Source organism: Mesoplodon mirus (assembly GCF_964341445.2).
Source record: "Mesoplodon mirus genome assembly, chromosome: 4".
In the NCBI taxonomy this organism is placed as follows: domain Eukaryota; kingdom Metazoa; phylum Chordata; class Mammalia; order Artiodactyla; family Ziphiidae; genus Mesoplodon; species Mesoplodon mirus.
The window spans coordinates 151,990,389-152,005,633 of NC_138979.1; the positions used below are offsets into that span (position 1 = coordinate 151,990,389).

The 15,245-nt window shown below is 42.6% G+C and overlaps 1 protein-coding gene across 2 annotated transcripts in view; it reads left to right on the plus strand.

The window, feature by feature from the left end:
* Nucleotides 1–15,245, plus strand: part of FNTB (farnesyltransferase, CAAX box, subunit beta) — an 80,397-nt gene that overhangs the window by 41,702 nt on the left and 23,450 nt on the right. For both annotated transcript variants that reach the window (XM_082618929.1, XM_082618930.1), the window contains exons 5-6: nt 3,758–3,904; nt 4,007–4,090. In XM_082618929.1, the coding sequence (XP_082475055.1) occupies nt 3,758–3,904; nt 4,007–4,090 (231 nt within the window). The remainder of the gene's footprint in view (nt 1–3,757; nt 3,905–4,006; nt 4,091–15,245) is intronic.

Sequence of the window (15,245 nt, forward strand, 5' to 3'; positions counted from 1 at the left end):
TTCCACACTGTGGTTTTCTCTAATGGTAAGCCTTTTAATCACTTGTATACTTAGCCATTTTTACAACTCTATTCTGAAATTCCTTTGAGTTGGAAAATGGAGGCTTGAGCCAGATATAGTTTTGACCAATACTATGTTTATGATGCTTTGAAAAAGCATTTTCTTTATTGTTTACAAGTCCTGGACCCTAACCTCTGGTCCTTTTTCTGCTGTGTTCCTAGTTATTTCTCATATTTATATGCTTTCTTCATCCCCCTACTCCTGCCATCTCTAAGTATATTACTTGCTACTTACACCTGTTTCATTTGTTTTATTCTTATTGGCTTCTGATTTGTTTTATATTATTCTGGGCTTTCTCTCCTTGGAGGGTTTCCCTGCTCGTTATGTATTATTTGCTTATATACTATGCATGCTTTTGAGTCCTCCATCCACACTGGTGACAGTGATGTCCAGAATCAACCACTTTAAGGCAGTCCTCAACCATCCCCTAAAAGTCCAAGTAAATCATCGATAATCTTGCTTTGAACTTAATCCTCTTACAGGTTTTACACACTTTTTAATAGTTGAATGATAAAGCAGTGGTGTCCAATAGAACTCAACAAGGTAATGGAAATGTTCTATAATTTATCGCAGCCACTAGCCACATGTAGCTATTGAGCAGTTGCAATGTGGCTTGTGTGACTGAGGAGCTTAATTTTAAATTTAATTAATTTAAATTGAAATTTAAAAAACCTCATGTGGCTAGTGGCTACCTATTGGACAGTGCAGATATATCACATTGCTACCCAAAATGTGGTCCCCAGACCAGCAGCATTGCCATCACCTGGGAGCTTGCTAGAAATGCAGAATCTCGGGTCCCTTTAGTTCTACTGAATTAGATCTGCAGTTTGACAAGATACTCAGGTGACTTCCACGCACACTCGAGTTTGAGAAGCACTGATACTTGGCTGTACATTGGAGTCACATGGGGAATTTTTAAAACTGTTGCCACTTGGGCCCACCCTCAGCGACTCTGATTTAATTGATATTAGATGTGGCCTAGGCTTGGTTTTTGTTTTTTTTTTAAAACATCCCCAAAGTGATTCTAATTATACAGCAAAGACTTGTGGTATTCAAACTTCGTGTGTATCCACATCACCTGGGAATTTGGTAAAAATACAGAGGCCCAGCTCTTTCCTGCTTCAGCAAGTCTGGGTCTGTGTTCTTTATTAGCCCTCCAGTGATTCTCATATACACATTTGGGGTTTTTAAATCCCTGATCTGGAAGATAGTTTCCCACTTTGTTGGAAATCGTCATGTAAGCGAGGATGAAATGCCTTGCTGACTTGAAAGAAAATTGATCTCCTAGATCTTTCAGTCATATGACTAAATGAGTGATTTATGAAGACTTGTTTTTCACAAAGTGTGCCACTCTTGGTGTTTGCTCAGTGTTTTCCGCATGTGATTTTTAAAATTAGTTGGCAAATTTCTGGTCTCTAAGACAAGTTTTTCTTCCCCTTTGGATCGTTAGAAGTATCATTCAGATTTTGCTTTTCAGAATTGCTAGGAGTTCTGCTCACGACAGCTGGTAGCTTCACTGTCAGTTTGCCAGTTCCTTAAGGTACAAGTTGGAAAGACTCTGGATCAGAATGTTCTATAGTACGGAAGTGTCTCAGACTCAAGAAGAGCCCAACCCCTGTTCCCCACATAGCCCTCAGTCAGTCAGATGCAGCCTGTCAGCTGGGGGCAGTTGGTGTGGAGGGGTGATTTAATGGTGTCTCTGGTACATTCAGATCCCGGCCCATTCCAGACTTTAGGCTACAGGGTCAGGAGTATTGCATTTGCCGTAATTTATCATGGGAGCTGGGGAAGGGAATGGATAACTAGATGACTCTTTTCCTTTTTCTTTTTTAAAATGTGCTGTTAAGTTTTATGTCAGCCAAAAAACGTTATTTTTGTGATCAGAAAGCTTTTTGTAAGCTAATGCAGCCAACTTTTGTTAGACCAGGAGTTTATTAGCTCTTTGTTTCTGGGAAATAGGATAAGAATTGATGAGGGTTTGGGAAACATGTTAGTAAAAAACTCATTTTTCTCTGCAAAAATTAATTGCTATTAAAAACATGTCACAGGGGCTTCCCTGGTGGCGCAGTGGTTGAGAATCTGCCTGCCAATGCAGAGGACACGGGTTCGAGCCCTGGTCTGGGAAGATCCCACATGCTCGTGGAGCGACTGGGCCCGTGAGCCACAACTACTGAGCCTGCGCGTCTGGAGCCTGTGCTCCGCAACAGGAGAGGCCGTGACAGTGAGAGGCCCGCGCAGCGCGATGAAGAGTGGCCCCCGCTCTCCGCAACTAGAGAAAGCCCTCGCACAGAAACGAAGAAAGACCCAACGCAGCCAAATAAATAAATAAAATAAATTAAAAAAAAAAAAAAAACATGTCACAGAACCGTCTTCCTTCTCTGATTATCAACTTCAGTTTCAATCCTTGTGTTTCCTACAGTAAAATTGTGGGTGGAACGTGAAGTGAGTGTGGATTGCTTTTAACCTGTGATGATTTCAGGGCTTTACTGGGAAGTCAGCAGCATTTTCTGTGGCTGTCCCTGCCCAGATAATGGCAGGTCTGAAATCAAAAGTCATCAAATATGAGGTGGGAGAGGCGCAATCAGCTTGTGTCTTAGTGGAGATTAAGTAGACTCTGTGCCATCTCTCTGGCAGCAGTAGACAAGAAAAAATGAGACAAAAGAGTCCAGGAAAAGAAGGCTGTCTGAGCACTAGAAGGACACATTTGCAGCTGGTTCTCTTAACTGAGGACTTGTCCTAGTAGGAAGCTGTGATCCTGCTACGTTGTGCGGAAACAGCTTGAGAACCAGGGGGCACCCTCCGGGGGCACCCCTTTCCGATGAACTTTAGAGGACCTTAAACAAAGAGGGGTTCTCTTGGTTTCACTTAAAGCAAGAAGATAACTTCTGGGCAGACTGATGCCATGCTTGGAAGCAAAGGCTTGGAGGCCAACCCTCAATAAACAGCTTCCCTCAGTGAAGGAGCTGGAGCCTCTGTGAGAAACTCTCCAGAAGCCTACAGCCTGGGATGCATTCCTGTGATAGGAGCCAGCAGTGCTTAAGTTTGCCACAGTGAGCGGAGCAAGCAGAAGCCCACCTCTTTCTTATTCTCCTAACCATGGAGGCAGACTCCATTGGAAGCTTGTTTCTTGTCGGTGAACGGAGTAAAAATCAGTAGCCCACTGGGGCTTACACGGCAATGGGGGTGAGAAGGCACCGCTTTAAATTTTTCTGGTAGGCCTAGGTGATGGCTCTAGACCAGCAATTGAGTATCACCATGATTTAGGCAAAATCCGAAGCCTGGGAGGTACCCTAGAGACAAGGAGAATGGGCTGGTTCCATAGATCCAGGGTGGCAAATTGAGAGGAAAATATGGGAAAGATTAGGTCAAGAAGCATGAGACTTACTCCCAGTTCTAAAAAAGGCTGTGTATTTCTGCCCGGCCTTATGTTCCTTGCTTCACGACTAGGCAAATGCTTAAATACAAAACTCAGAAAGGAGGGCACACAAAGCTGATGATAGCAGAGAATCAGGCTATCATTAGAGAATTAGGCCCTTCACAGGTGTTAACTGTATTCAGTATATATTCACTAGGTGGGGAGGGGAGGTTTCTTCCCTTTTGAGGAGGGCGGAGGCTTGGAAAGGCATGGACTGGAGGAATTCGGTGTTTTGAAATTAATGCTGTCTGACCTTGTCTTTCCCTTTGGCTGTGTACCTAGCGTGTGTCAGTTCCTGGAGCTGTGTCAAAGCCCAGAAGGTGGCTTTGGAGGGGGCCCTGGCCAGTACCCACACCTTGCGCCCACATACGCAGCAGTCAACGCGCTATGCATCATTGGCACCGAAGAGGCCTATGATGTCATTAACAGGTACAGTCAAAGCCAGCAGGACTGGACACCCAGCTGGGCTCCCGCATGCTGACAGTGCACTGACCATCGCCATCTCCTGCCTCTCTCCTGTTCGTTTCTCAGAGAAAAGCTTCTCCAGTATTTGTACTCGCTGAAGCAACCCGATGGCTCTTTTCTCATGCACGTTGGAGGTGAGGTGGACGTGAGGTGAGTGGGGTTTTTCTCAGGCTGCTGCGTCAGCAGATTCTCGGGTTTATCTGCCATCAGAGATGCCAAGCCCAGGGAACAACACAGGGAAGCTGCTGCCTTGTCTCACCGAATGACATGCAGAGTAAAGTGTCAGTGACACAGTTCATAATCACTGCAAATACGACACAGATGTCCTCAGGGGTCACTGTCACTTGACTTCTTTTATGTAAATGCCAAAATATGAATAACACAGAAACAAAATCAAATGCTTTTGTTTTAAAAATGAAAAATACATTTGTTTGATATGAAAGGATATACTGTAAGATGTAACTGTATAGTGTAATATAATCTTTCATCTCTCTGGCATGGGAATGGGAGATATTTTCTGAATGAATTTGGTGAAATCATGAGAATGTTTAACAACTGTGTGAGAATTGCTTTGGGTGGTGCAGAAACCCTTAGGGGCCAGTAGGGTGTATGAAAAACAGTTGCATGAACTGATGGAACCAGCTGGCTCAAAATGATCACTTTTCTCAAGAATTATAAGTACCTAGCAAGTAGTTTACTCACCTGGCAGGAGGTTGCCTATGAAGCATATAGGGAATTCACTGAATTAGTCATTATTCAAAGGCAGTGTGGATCATTGAGATTTTATACCAGATTATTATTCTTTAGTCTGATAAATACATTTTTATGAGGTTTCTATATCAAAGCCATCTTATTGCCTATTTGTAAATGTATTTTCCTCTACACAAATTGATTAATATTCTGGCTTAACTATTGGTTTGAAAGTATAGGGGAAGAAAAAAACATGAAAGTTGTGGAGCACAAAACATGTTGCAGATAAAAGTAGGTAACCAGGCTGCAGAGACCTTCAGTGAAGGATGTTCTTCTGTCTGGAACCTGTCTGTTCAAACCATAAAAGTAAAAGGTATCTGGAAACCTAGGTACCTGGAGAACTGTCTCTCTACTCCCAACGCTTCTGACATGAAATGTCGGGGTGTTTCTTCCTCGTATTAAACAGTTCCGACCCTAACTACCCAGAGTTAGCACAGACATCACAGGTTAAGGGCTCAGTCCCACAAGACTGCCCCCATCTCAGACACTGGTCACAAGTAGTGGGTTCCCAAGTTACCCACACTTCTGCCTGACTTGGCTACAAACCAGGGGTTCCTACGACCCCCTCCTCATTTCAGTAATTTGCTAGGAGAGCTCAGAATACTCAGGAGAATTTTTTACTGTTTAACTAGTTTATTATAAAGGATGTCATAAAGGATACAAATGAACAGCCACATGAAGGGGTATGTAGGGTGAGGGCTGGAAATGTCCAAGCGTAGGGACTTATGTCCCCGTGACGTTGGGATGTGCCACCCTCCCAGCAGGCACAGGGGTGCGTCCACAGCCCAGAAGCTCCCCCAGACTCCTTCATCTGGGGTTTTTATGGAGGCTCCACTATGTAGGCATGATTGATGAACTCATCAACCACTGGTGATTAACTCAGTCTTCTGGGGAGTGGGCCTGGAAGTTCCAACCCTCGAATCCCATGGTTGGTGCCTCTGGCAACCAGCCCCCATCCTCCAGGAGTCACCTCATTAGCATAAACTCAGGTGTGGTCAAAGGGCGCATGTTATGAATAACAGGACTCTCCTATCGCCCATCAGTCAGGAAATTCCACAGGTTTTATGAGCTCTGTGCTGAGGAGAAGACCAAATACATATTTCTTCTTATATCACATTATCCCGGTGTCTGTTGTTAAAAGATAAATGGAGGCCTATTAACAATTTTTTGAATTTATTTGAGCAACACTTGATTTGAATGCGGCAGCATCCCATCTAGCAGACAGGAAGGAGCCCTGAGGAGCTGTACAAAATGAGAAGCTTTTATGGGCAGAAGGGAGCAGGGACAAGGAAGTTAAAGCAGGCAGAAAAGCGGGTTGGCTGTGTCCACCAGGCAGATCCCCTCACCGGTGCTGATCAGGTGATTCCTGATTGACGGTTTAAGATTCCATTTCTGGGAGGGCAGAAACCATAATGAAGTCGGGTTTGGCAATGTGGAGTTTAGCATAAGGGACTCCCTTTTGGGCCTGTGGTCTTGTTTTTACACTGTGTATGCCAGTGAAGTCAATATAACTATTGAGGAAAAGCAGTATTGTGTTGACGTCATAAGAAAAAAGTTAAAAAATGTTTTCCCCCTCTTGGTCACTACATTTTCATCCTGTTCTACAGGTACTCCAAATTTAGCTTTTTAAAGTTTCCTGGGATTATAGGTGAAAGCAAACAAACCCTGGCAAGATTGCTTTGGCATTTTATCACATACCTTTTTCAGATATGATTACTCTCTAACTTATTCATCCTGGCGCCAGTTTCCTTCTGTTTTCTTTTTTTTTTTCCTGCAAGAGGTGTCCATTGAATTCTGTAGTTCAAAGAGACCCAATAATTGGGGTTTTTTTGTTTGTTTTTTTACTTACAAATAACCTGTGTATGTTTATTTTTTATTTATTTATTTTCCTTATTAGTTATCCATTTTATACAGATCAGTATATTCATGTCAATCCCAATCGCCCAATTCATCACACCACCACCACCACCACCCCGCCGCTTTTCCCCCTTGGTGTCCATACGTTTGTTCTCTACATCTGTGTCTCAATTTCTGCTCTGCAAGCTGGTTCATCTGTACCATTTTCTGGGTTCCACATATATGCGTTAATATACGATATTTGTTTTTCTCTTTCTGACTTACTTCATTTTGCTTGACAGTCTCTAGATGCATCCACGTCTCTACACATGACCCAATTTCGTTCCTTTTTATGGCTGAGTAATATTCCATTCTATATATGTACCACATCTTCTTTATCCATCTGTCTGTCGATGGGCATTTAGGTTGCTTTTAGGTTGCTTCCATGACCTGGCTGTTGTAAATAGGGCTGCAATGAACATTGAGGTGCATGTGTCTTTTTTAAAAATAAATTTATTTATTTATTTATTTATTTATTTATTTATTTATTTATGGCTGTGTTGGGTCTTCGTTGCTGTGCGTGGACTTTCTCTAGTTGCGGTGAGCGGGGGCTACTCTTCGTTGGTGAGCAGGGGCTACCCTTAGTTGCCGTGCACGGGCTTCTCATTGTCATGGCTTCTCTTGTTGCAGAGCACGGGCTCTAGGCACACAGGCTTCAGTAGTTGTGGCACGTGGGCTTAGTAGTTGTGGCTTGCGGGCTCTAGAGCTCAGGCTCAGTAGTTGTGGTGCATGGGCTTAGTTGCTCCATGGCATGTGGGATCTTCCCAGACCAGGGCTCGAACCTGTGTCCCCTGCATTGGCAGGTGGATTCTTAACCACTGCGCCACCGGGGAAGCCTGCATGTGTCTTTTTGAATTATGGTTTTCTCTGGGTATATGCCTAGTAGTGGGATTGCTGGGTCATATGGTAATTCTAGTTTTAGTTCTTTAAGGAACCTCCATACTGTTCTCCACAGTGGCTGTATCCATTTACATTCCCACCAACAGTGCAAGAGGGTTCCCTTTTCTCCACACTCTCTCCAGGATTTGTTGTTTGTAGATTTTCTGATGATGCCCATTCTAACTGGTGTGAGTTGATACCTCAGTGTAGTTTTGATTTGCATTTCTCTAATAATTAGTGATGTTGAGCAGCTTTTCATGTGCTTCTTGGCCATTTGTACGTCTTCATTGGAGAAATGTCTATTTAGGTCTTCTGCCCATTTTTGGATTCAGTTGTTTGTTTTTTTAATATTGAGCTGCATGAGCTGTTTATATATTTTGGAGATTAATCCTTTGATGATTCATTTGCAAATATTTTCTCCCATTCTGAGGGTTGTCTTTTGGTCTTGTTTATGGTTTCCTTTGCTGTGCAAAAGCTTTAAGGTTTCATTAGGTCCCATTGTTTATTTTTGTTTTTATTTCCATTACTCTAGGAGGTGGATCAAAAAATATTTTGCTGTGATTTATGTCAAAGAGCGTTCTTCCTATGTTTTCCTCTAAGAGTTTTATAGTGTCCGGTCTTACATTTAGGTCTCTAATCCATTTTTAGTTTATTTTTGTGTGTGGTGTTAGGGAGTGTTCTAATTTCATTCTTTTACATGTAGCTGTCCAGTTTTCCCAGCACCACTTATTGAAGAGACTGTCTTTTCTCCATTGTATATCTTTGCCTCCTTTGTCATAGGTTAGTTGACCATAGGTGCGTGGATTTATCTCTGGGCTTTCTATCCTGTTCTGTCGATCTATATTTCTGTTTTTGTGCCAGTACCATGTTGTCTTGATTACTGTAGCTTTGTAGTATAGTCTGAAGTCAGGGAGTCTGATTCCTCCAGCTCCGTTTTTTTCCCTCAAGACTGCTTTGGCTATTCGGGGTCTTTTGTGTGTCCATACAAATTTTAAGATTTTTTGTTCTAGTTCTGTAAAAAATGTCATTGGTAATTTGATAGGGATTGCATTGAATCTGCAGATTGCTTTGGGTAGTATAGTCATTTTCACAATATTGATTCTTCCAATCCAAGAACATGGTATGTCTCTCCATCTGTTGGTATCATCTTTAATTTCTTTCATCAGTGACTTATAGTTTTCTGCATTACAGGTCTTTTGTCTCCCTAGGTAGGTTTATTCCTAGGTATTTTATTCTTTTTGTTGCAATGGTAAATGGGAGTGTTTCCTGAATTTCTCTTTCAGATTTTCCATCATTAGTGTATAGGAATGCAGGAGATTTCTGTGCATTAATTTTGTATCCTGCAGCTTTACCAAATTCATTGATTAGCTCTAGTAGTTTTCTGGTGGCATCTTTAGGATTCTCTATGTATAGTATCATGTCATCTGCAAATAGTGACAGTTTTACTTCTTTTCCAATTTGTATTCCTTTTATTTCTTTTTTCTTCTCTGATTGCTGTGACTAGGACTTCCAAAACTATGTTGAATAATAGTGGTGGGAGTGGACATCCTTGTCTTGTTCCTGACCTTACAGGAAATGCTTTCAGTTTTTCACCATTGAGAATGATGTTTGCTGTGGGTTTGTCATATATGATCTTTATTATGTTGAAGTAGGTTCCCTCTATGCTCACTTTCTGGAGAGTTTTTATCATAAATCGGTGTTGAATTTTGTCAGAAACTTTTTCTGCATCGATTGAGATGATCATATGGTTTTTATTCTTCAATTTGTTACTATGGTGTATCACATTGATTGATTTGCGTATATAGAAGAATCCTTGCAACTCTGGGGTAAATCCCACTTGACCATGGTGTATGATTCCTTTTAATGTGTTGTTGGATTCTGTTTGTTGGTATTTTGTTGAGGATTTTTGCATCTATATTCATCAGTGATATTGGTCTGTAATTTTCTTTTCTTGTAGTATCTTTGTCTGGTTTTGGTATCACAGCGATGGTGGCCTTATAGAATGAGTTTGGGAGTTTTCCTTCCTCTGCAATTTTTTGGAAGAGTTTGAGAAGGATGGGTGTTAGCTCTTCTCTAAATGTTTGATAGAATTCACCTGTGAAGCCATCTGGTCCTGGACTTTTGTTTGTTGGAAGTTTTTTGTTTTGTTTTGTTTTGGGTTTTTTTTTGCGGTATGTGGGGCTCTCACTGTGTGGCCTCTCCCGTTGCAGAGCACAGGCTCCAGATGCTCAGGCTCAGTGGCCATGGCTCACGGGCCCAGCCACTCTGCGGCATGTGGGATCCTCCCAGACTGGGGCACGAACCTGTGTCCCCTGCATTGGCAGGTGGAATCTCAACCACTGCGCCACCAGTGAAGCTCCTGTTGGAAGATTTTTAATCACAGTTTCAATTTCATTACTTGTGATTGGTCTGTTCATATTTTCTATTTCTTCCTGGTGCAGTCTTGGAAGATTATACCTTTCTAAGAATTTGTCCATTTCTTCCAGGTTGTCCGTTTTATTGGCATAGCGCTGCTTGTAGTAGTCTGTCATGATGCTTTGTATTTCTGCGGTGTCTGTTGTAACTTCTCCTTTTTCATTTCTAATTTTATTGATTTGAGTCCTCTCCCCTTTTTCTTGACAAGTCTGGCTAATGGTTTATCAATTTTGTTTGTCTTCTCAAAGAACCAGCTTTTAGTGTTATTGATCTTTGCTGTTGTTTTCTTTGTTTCTATTTCATTTATTTCTGCTCTGGTCTTTATGATTTTTTTCCTTCTGCTAACTTTGGGTTTTGTTTGTTCTTCTTTCTCTAGTTCCTTTAGGTGTAATGTTAGGTTGTTTATTTGAGATTTTTCTTGTTTCTTTTGTTTCTTTTTTTTTTTTTTTTGCGGTACGCAGGCCTCTCACTGTTGTGGCCTCTCCCATTGTGGAGCACAGGCTCCGGACGCGCAGGTACAGCGGCCATGGCTCACGGGCCCAGCCGCTCCGCAGCATGCGGGATCTTCCAGGACCGGGGCATGAACCCATGTCCCCTGCATCAGCAGGCGGACTCTCAACCACTGTGCCACCAGGGAAGCCCTTTCTTGTTTCTTGAGGTAGGCTTGTATAGCTATAAACTTCCCTCTTAGAACTGCTTTTGCTGCATCCCATAGGTTTTGGATTGTCGTGTTTTCATTGTCATTTGTCTCTAGGTATTTTTTTATTTCCTCTGATTTCTCCAGTGATCTCTTGGTTATTTAATAATGTACTATTTAGCCTCCATGTGTTTGTGTTTTTTACGTTTTTTCCCTGTAATTGATTTCTAATCTCATAGCGTTGTGGTTAGAAAAGATGCTTGATACGATTTCAATTTTCTTAGATTTACTGAGGCTTGATTTGTGACCCAAGATGTGATCTATCCTGGAGAATGTTCTGTGTGCACTTGAGAAGAAAGTGTAATCTGCTGTTTTTGGATGGAATGTCCTATACATATCAAATCTATCTGGTCTATTGTGTCATTTAAAGCTTGTGTTTCCTTATTAATTTTCTGTTTGGATGATCTGTCTGTTGGTGTTAGTGAGGTGTTAAAGTCCCCCACAATTACTGTGTTGCTGTCAATTTCCTCTTTTATAGCTGTTAGCAGTTGCCTTATGTATTGAGGGGCTCCTATGTCCGGTGCATATATATTTATAATTGTTATATCTTCTTCTTGGTTTGATCCCTTGATCATTACATAGTGTCCTTGTCTCTTGTAACATTCTCTATTTTTTAAAATTAATTAATTAATTTATTTTAACATCCTTTATTTTGAAGTTTATTTTATCTGATATGAGTATTGCTACTCCAACTTTCTTTTGATTTCCATTTGCATGGAATATCTTTTTCCATCCCCTCACTTTCAGTCTGTATGTGTCCCTAGGTCTGAAGTGGGTCTCTTGTAGACAGCATATATACAGGTCTTGTTTTTGTATCCATTCAGTGAGCCTGTGTCTTTTGGTTGGAGCATTTAATCCATTCACATTTAAGGTAATTATTGATATGTATGTTCCTATGACCATTTTCTTAATTGTTCTCGGGTTTTTTTTTTTTTTTGCGGTACGTGGGCCTCTCCGTGCTGTGGCCTCTCCCGTTGCGGAGCACAGGCTCTGGACACGCAGGCTCAGCAGCCATGGATCACGGGCCCAGCCGCTGTGAGGCATGTGGGATCTTCCTGGACCGGGACACGAACCCATGTCCCCTGCATCGGCAGGTGGACTCTCAACCACTGCGCCACCAGGGAAGCCCTTGGTTTGTTTTTGTAGGTCCTTTTGTTCCCTTGTGTTTCCCACTTAGAGAAGTTCCTTTAGCATTTGTTGTAGAGCTGGTTTGGTGGTGCAGAATTCTCTTAGCTTTTGCTTGTCTGTAAAGCTTTTGATTTCTTAATCGAATCTGAATGAGATCCTTGTTGGGTAGAGGAATCTTGGTTGTAGGTTCTTCACTTTCATCACTTTAAGTATATCATGCCACTCCCTTCTGGCTTGTAGAGTTTCTGCTGAGAAATCAGCTGTTAACCTTATGGGAGTTCCCTTGTATGTTATTTGTCATTTTTCCCTTGCTACTCTCAATAATTTTTCTTTGTCTTTAATTTTTGCCAATTTGATTACTATGTGTCTTGGCGTGTTTCTTCTTGGGTTTATCCTGTATGGGACTCTCTGCACTTCCTGGACTTGGGTGGCTATTTCCTTTCCAATGTTAGGGAAGTTTTTGACTATAATCTCTTCAAATATTTTCTCGGGTCCTTTCTCTCTCTCTTCTCCTTCTGGGACCCCTATAATGTGAATGTTGTTGCGTTTAATGTTGTCCCAGAGGTCTCTTAGGCTGTCTTCATTTCTTTTCATTCTTTTTTCTTTATTCTGTTCTGCAGCAGTGAATTCCACCATTCTGTCTTCCAGGTCACTTATCCATTCTTCTGCCTCAGTTATTCTGCTATTGATTCCTTCTAGTGTAGTTTTCATTTCCGTTATTGTATTGTTCATCTCTGTTTGTTTGTTCTTTAATTCTTCTAGGTCTTTGTTAAACATTTCTTGCATCTTCTCAATCTTTGCCTCCATTCTTTTTCCAAGGTCCTGGATCATCTTCACTATCATTATTCTTAATTCTTTTTCTGGAAGATTGCCTATCTCCATTTCATTTAGTTGTTTTTCTGGGGTTTTATCTTGTTCCTTCATCTGGTACATAGCCCTCTGCTTTTTATCTTATCTTTCTCTCCTTCTGTTTTCTTATTCATATCTGCTAGACAAATGCTAGGAAGCCCCTCCAATAAAATATGTTTGTTTCACTGAAGAGCACTGTAACCATATTCCTCCTCTACCCGAGCTCCTCTGGTAATGTTCTGCCATTCGAGCCATGCTTTTCATTTACAGAGGATTAAAGATGCGAATGATGGATGTAACCTAGCAGGTCTCATGCAGTTTCCCTGCTTTGCGTGGTTTCTAGTGCCCCAGTTCCATCACTTTTCACTTTGTCTTCCTTTTTTTTGTTTGTTTGTTTTTTTTTTTTTTGCATTACGCGGGCCTCTCACTGTTGTGGCCTCTCCCGTTGCGGAGCACAGGCTCCGGACGCGCAGGCCCAGCGGCCATGGCTCACGGGCCCAGCCGCTCCGCGGCATGTGGGATCCTCCCGGACAGGGGCACGAACCCGCGTCCCCTGCATCGGCAGGCGGACTCTCAACCACTGCGCCACCAGGGAGGCCCCACTTTGTCTTCCTTTAATTGTCTTTGCCCGGAAGCATCAGCAGTTACTCCTGAGTGCTGTTGAGTGGATTTGACCTGAAGAGAAGCAGCAGTTGATGGGGACAGTTTGGCATCTGGAAGCCAGCTTGTCTCATTCTGGGTTAGGCAGAACTGGTCTCTTGATCTTTCAGGTCTGTCGCAACTCCTTCCAGTTTCTGAGATGAGCTTATTCAGGCATTCACAGCTCCTGTGGGCTGCCACTAATCCAGTTGCAATGAACTCATAGCAAGCACCATTTTTTTCTCAGATCTTAAGAAAAGAGCAGTTATGTACTCCTGACCTCCTAATCTAGGTTATATAACTGGAAGCATTCTGGGTGGGTAGTGGGGAGATAGGGACCCAGCATTTGCAAAAGTTTTGGTGACAGAGCATAGCGTGTGTTCAGGAAAGGAGAAGTTCAGTGTTGCTGAAGTGCAGAGGCCCGGTGGGCAGGGGGAGAAATGAAGCTGGACGGTCAGGCTGGGAATAGCCAGAGGGGCCCCGAAGTCTCCTTGAGAAGGCTGGAGTTTATTTTAAGGGAAGTGGGAAGCCACTGACAAGTTTTCAGTAGGGAGTGACACAATCTGATTGGTATTTTATTACAAGTTCTGCAGTTGCAGTGAATAGATTGTAGTGTTTTAGTGAAAATCCTCTGGTTTCAGGGCTAGAGGGAGACCGACCCAGGTTAATGGTGACTTGGATTTGGGTAACAGCAGAGAGGATGGAGGGTAGTAGACAAATCTGAGAGATGTGATGACTGGATAGAGGGAGAGAGGAAGAAGATGCTCAAAAATGGTGTGTTTTGTTCGCTCCCGGTCTCAGTGTGAGGTCTGGCAGCAGGTCTCAGTTCTTCCATTTATGAGGCGACCGCCCTGTGTTCGCCGCCTCCCTACCGCAGAGGTTATGTTCGGATTCAAGAGCAAATACCTTTGAAGCCCTTTGAGAGGCTTGAGACCTGAGAGCAGTTAGGTCAGACTTTCGAAGTTAGCTTATGGTAGATGGCAACATTTGGCAGAAAGGACTCTTCATGCTTCTGATGCCTGCTGGTAGAACTCAGCCTCTGCTGTGCCTTTGGCCGGCATGAGCAGGCTGTTAAAAATGCTGGGAGGAGAATAATGCCCGTGGCTCACTGGAGAGCCCCAGTGCACTTGGCTTAGTGTTATGTCCATATTGAACAATATGGAAGCTGTTCTCTCTCCTCCCTTTTATATTCCTTAGGAGCCCTTAGAAAAAGGATCTGTAAACAGAATTAGAACAGACTGGTTTTGTCTTCAACATAAAACAGAGCTGAGATGTTGGATGTTTGAAAAGACCCTGGAAGGGAAGAAAAGACAGTTTGTAGACGTGTTCCATAATAGAGGGATCAGCTGAAATAAAAGGTGTCCTGAGAAGAATTAGGGCTGACAGGATGGAATGGCAAGAATTATTCCAAATCATGTAGGATAACATGTGGGGAAAAAAACAGACATGTTCTTTCTTTTCCCTTTAAAGAGAGAGAGAGAGAGTGTGCGTGTGTGTGTGTGTGTACTGGTGGGATGCTTGAAATCAAAACCCTTTTCTTGCTCTAGAAGCCTGAGGAATGGATCTGACTGGGCTCATACATTTCGGTCCCTCTTGCCTGGTCTAAGCAGCCAGTGTGGTCTGGCGGCCTGCTTTGGAGTTGTGTCTGTTTGGAAAAGATACAGTTAACCTTTAACTTGTCCATGCCATAAACAGACAAGTCCTGGATCTAAAAACAGTACTGACAACTGAATGAGCATGTCAGAAATACCTGAATGACAGCATGGAATTTGGGGAGCCATTGTAGGTCTTTGAAAGAAAAGCTGAATTCACTGTCCACAGGAATTGTTATGGCTGTTATTTCATCTGGTGTAGATTTGACCATGTGGAGGGAGGGAGACTAGAATGTCATGTTCTTTCACTGAGGCTGTGCCATGAGCAACTCTATTGAAATAGAATGTCAGAACTCCTGGTTGGAGACCCAGGAGGACTGACCATGGGCTTGGAGTGAGGACAGGCAGTGATTACAGCTTACAAGGCAGAGAGCAATCCGTCCAAAAAGTTCAGTGAGCC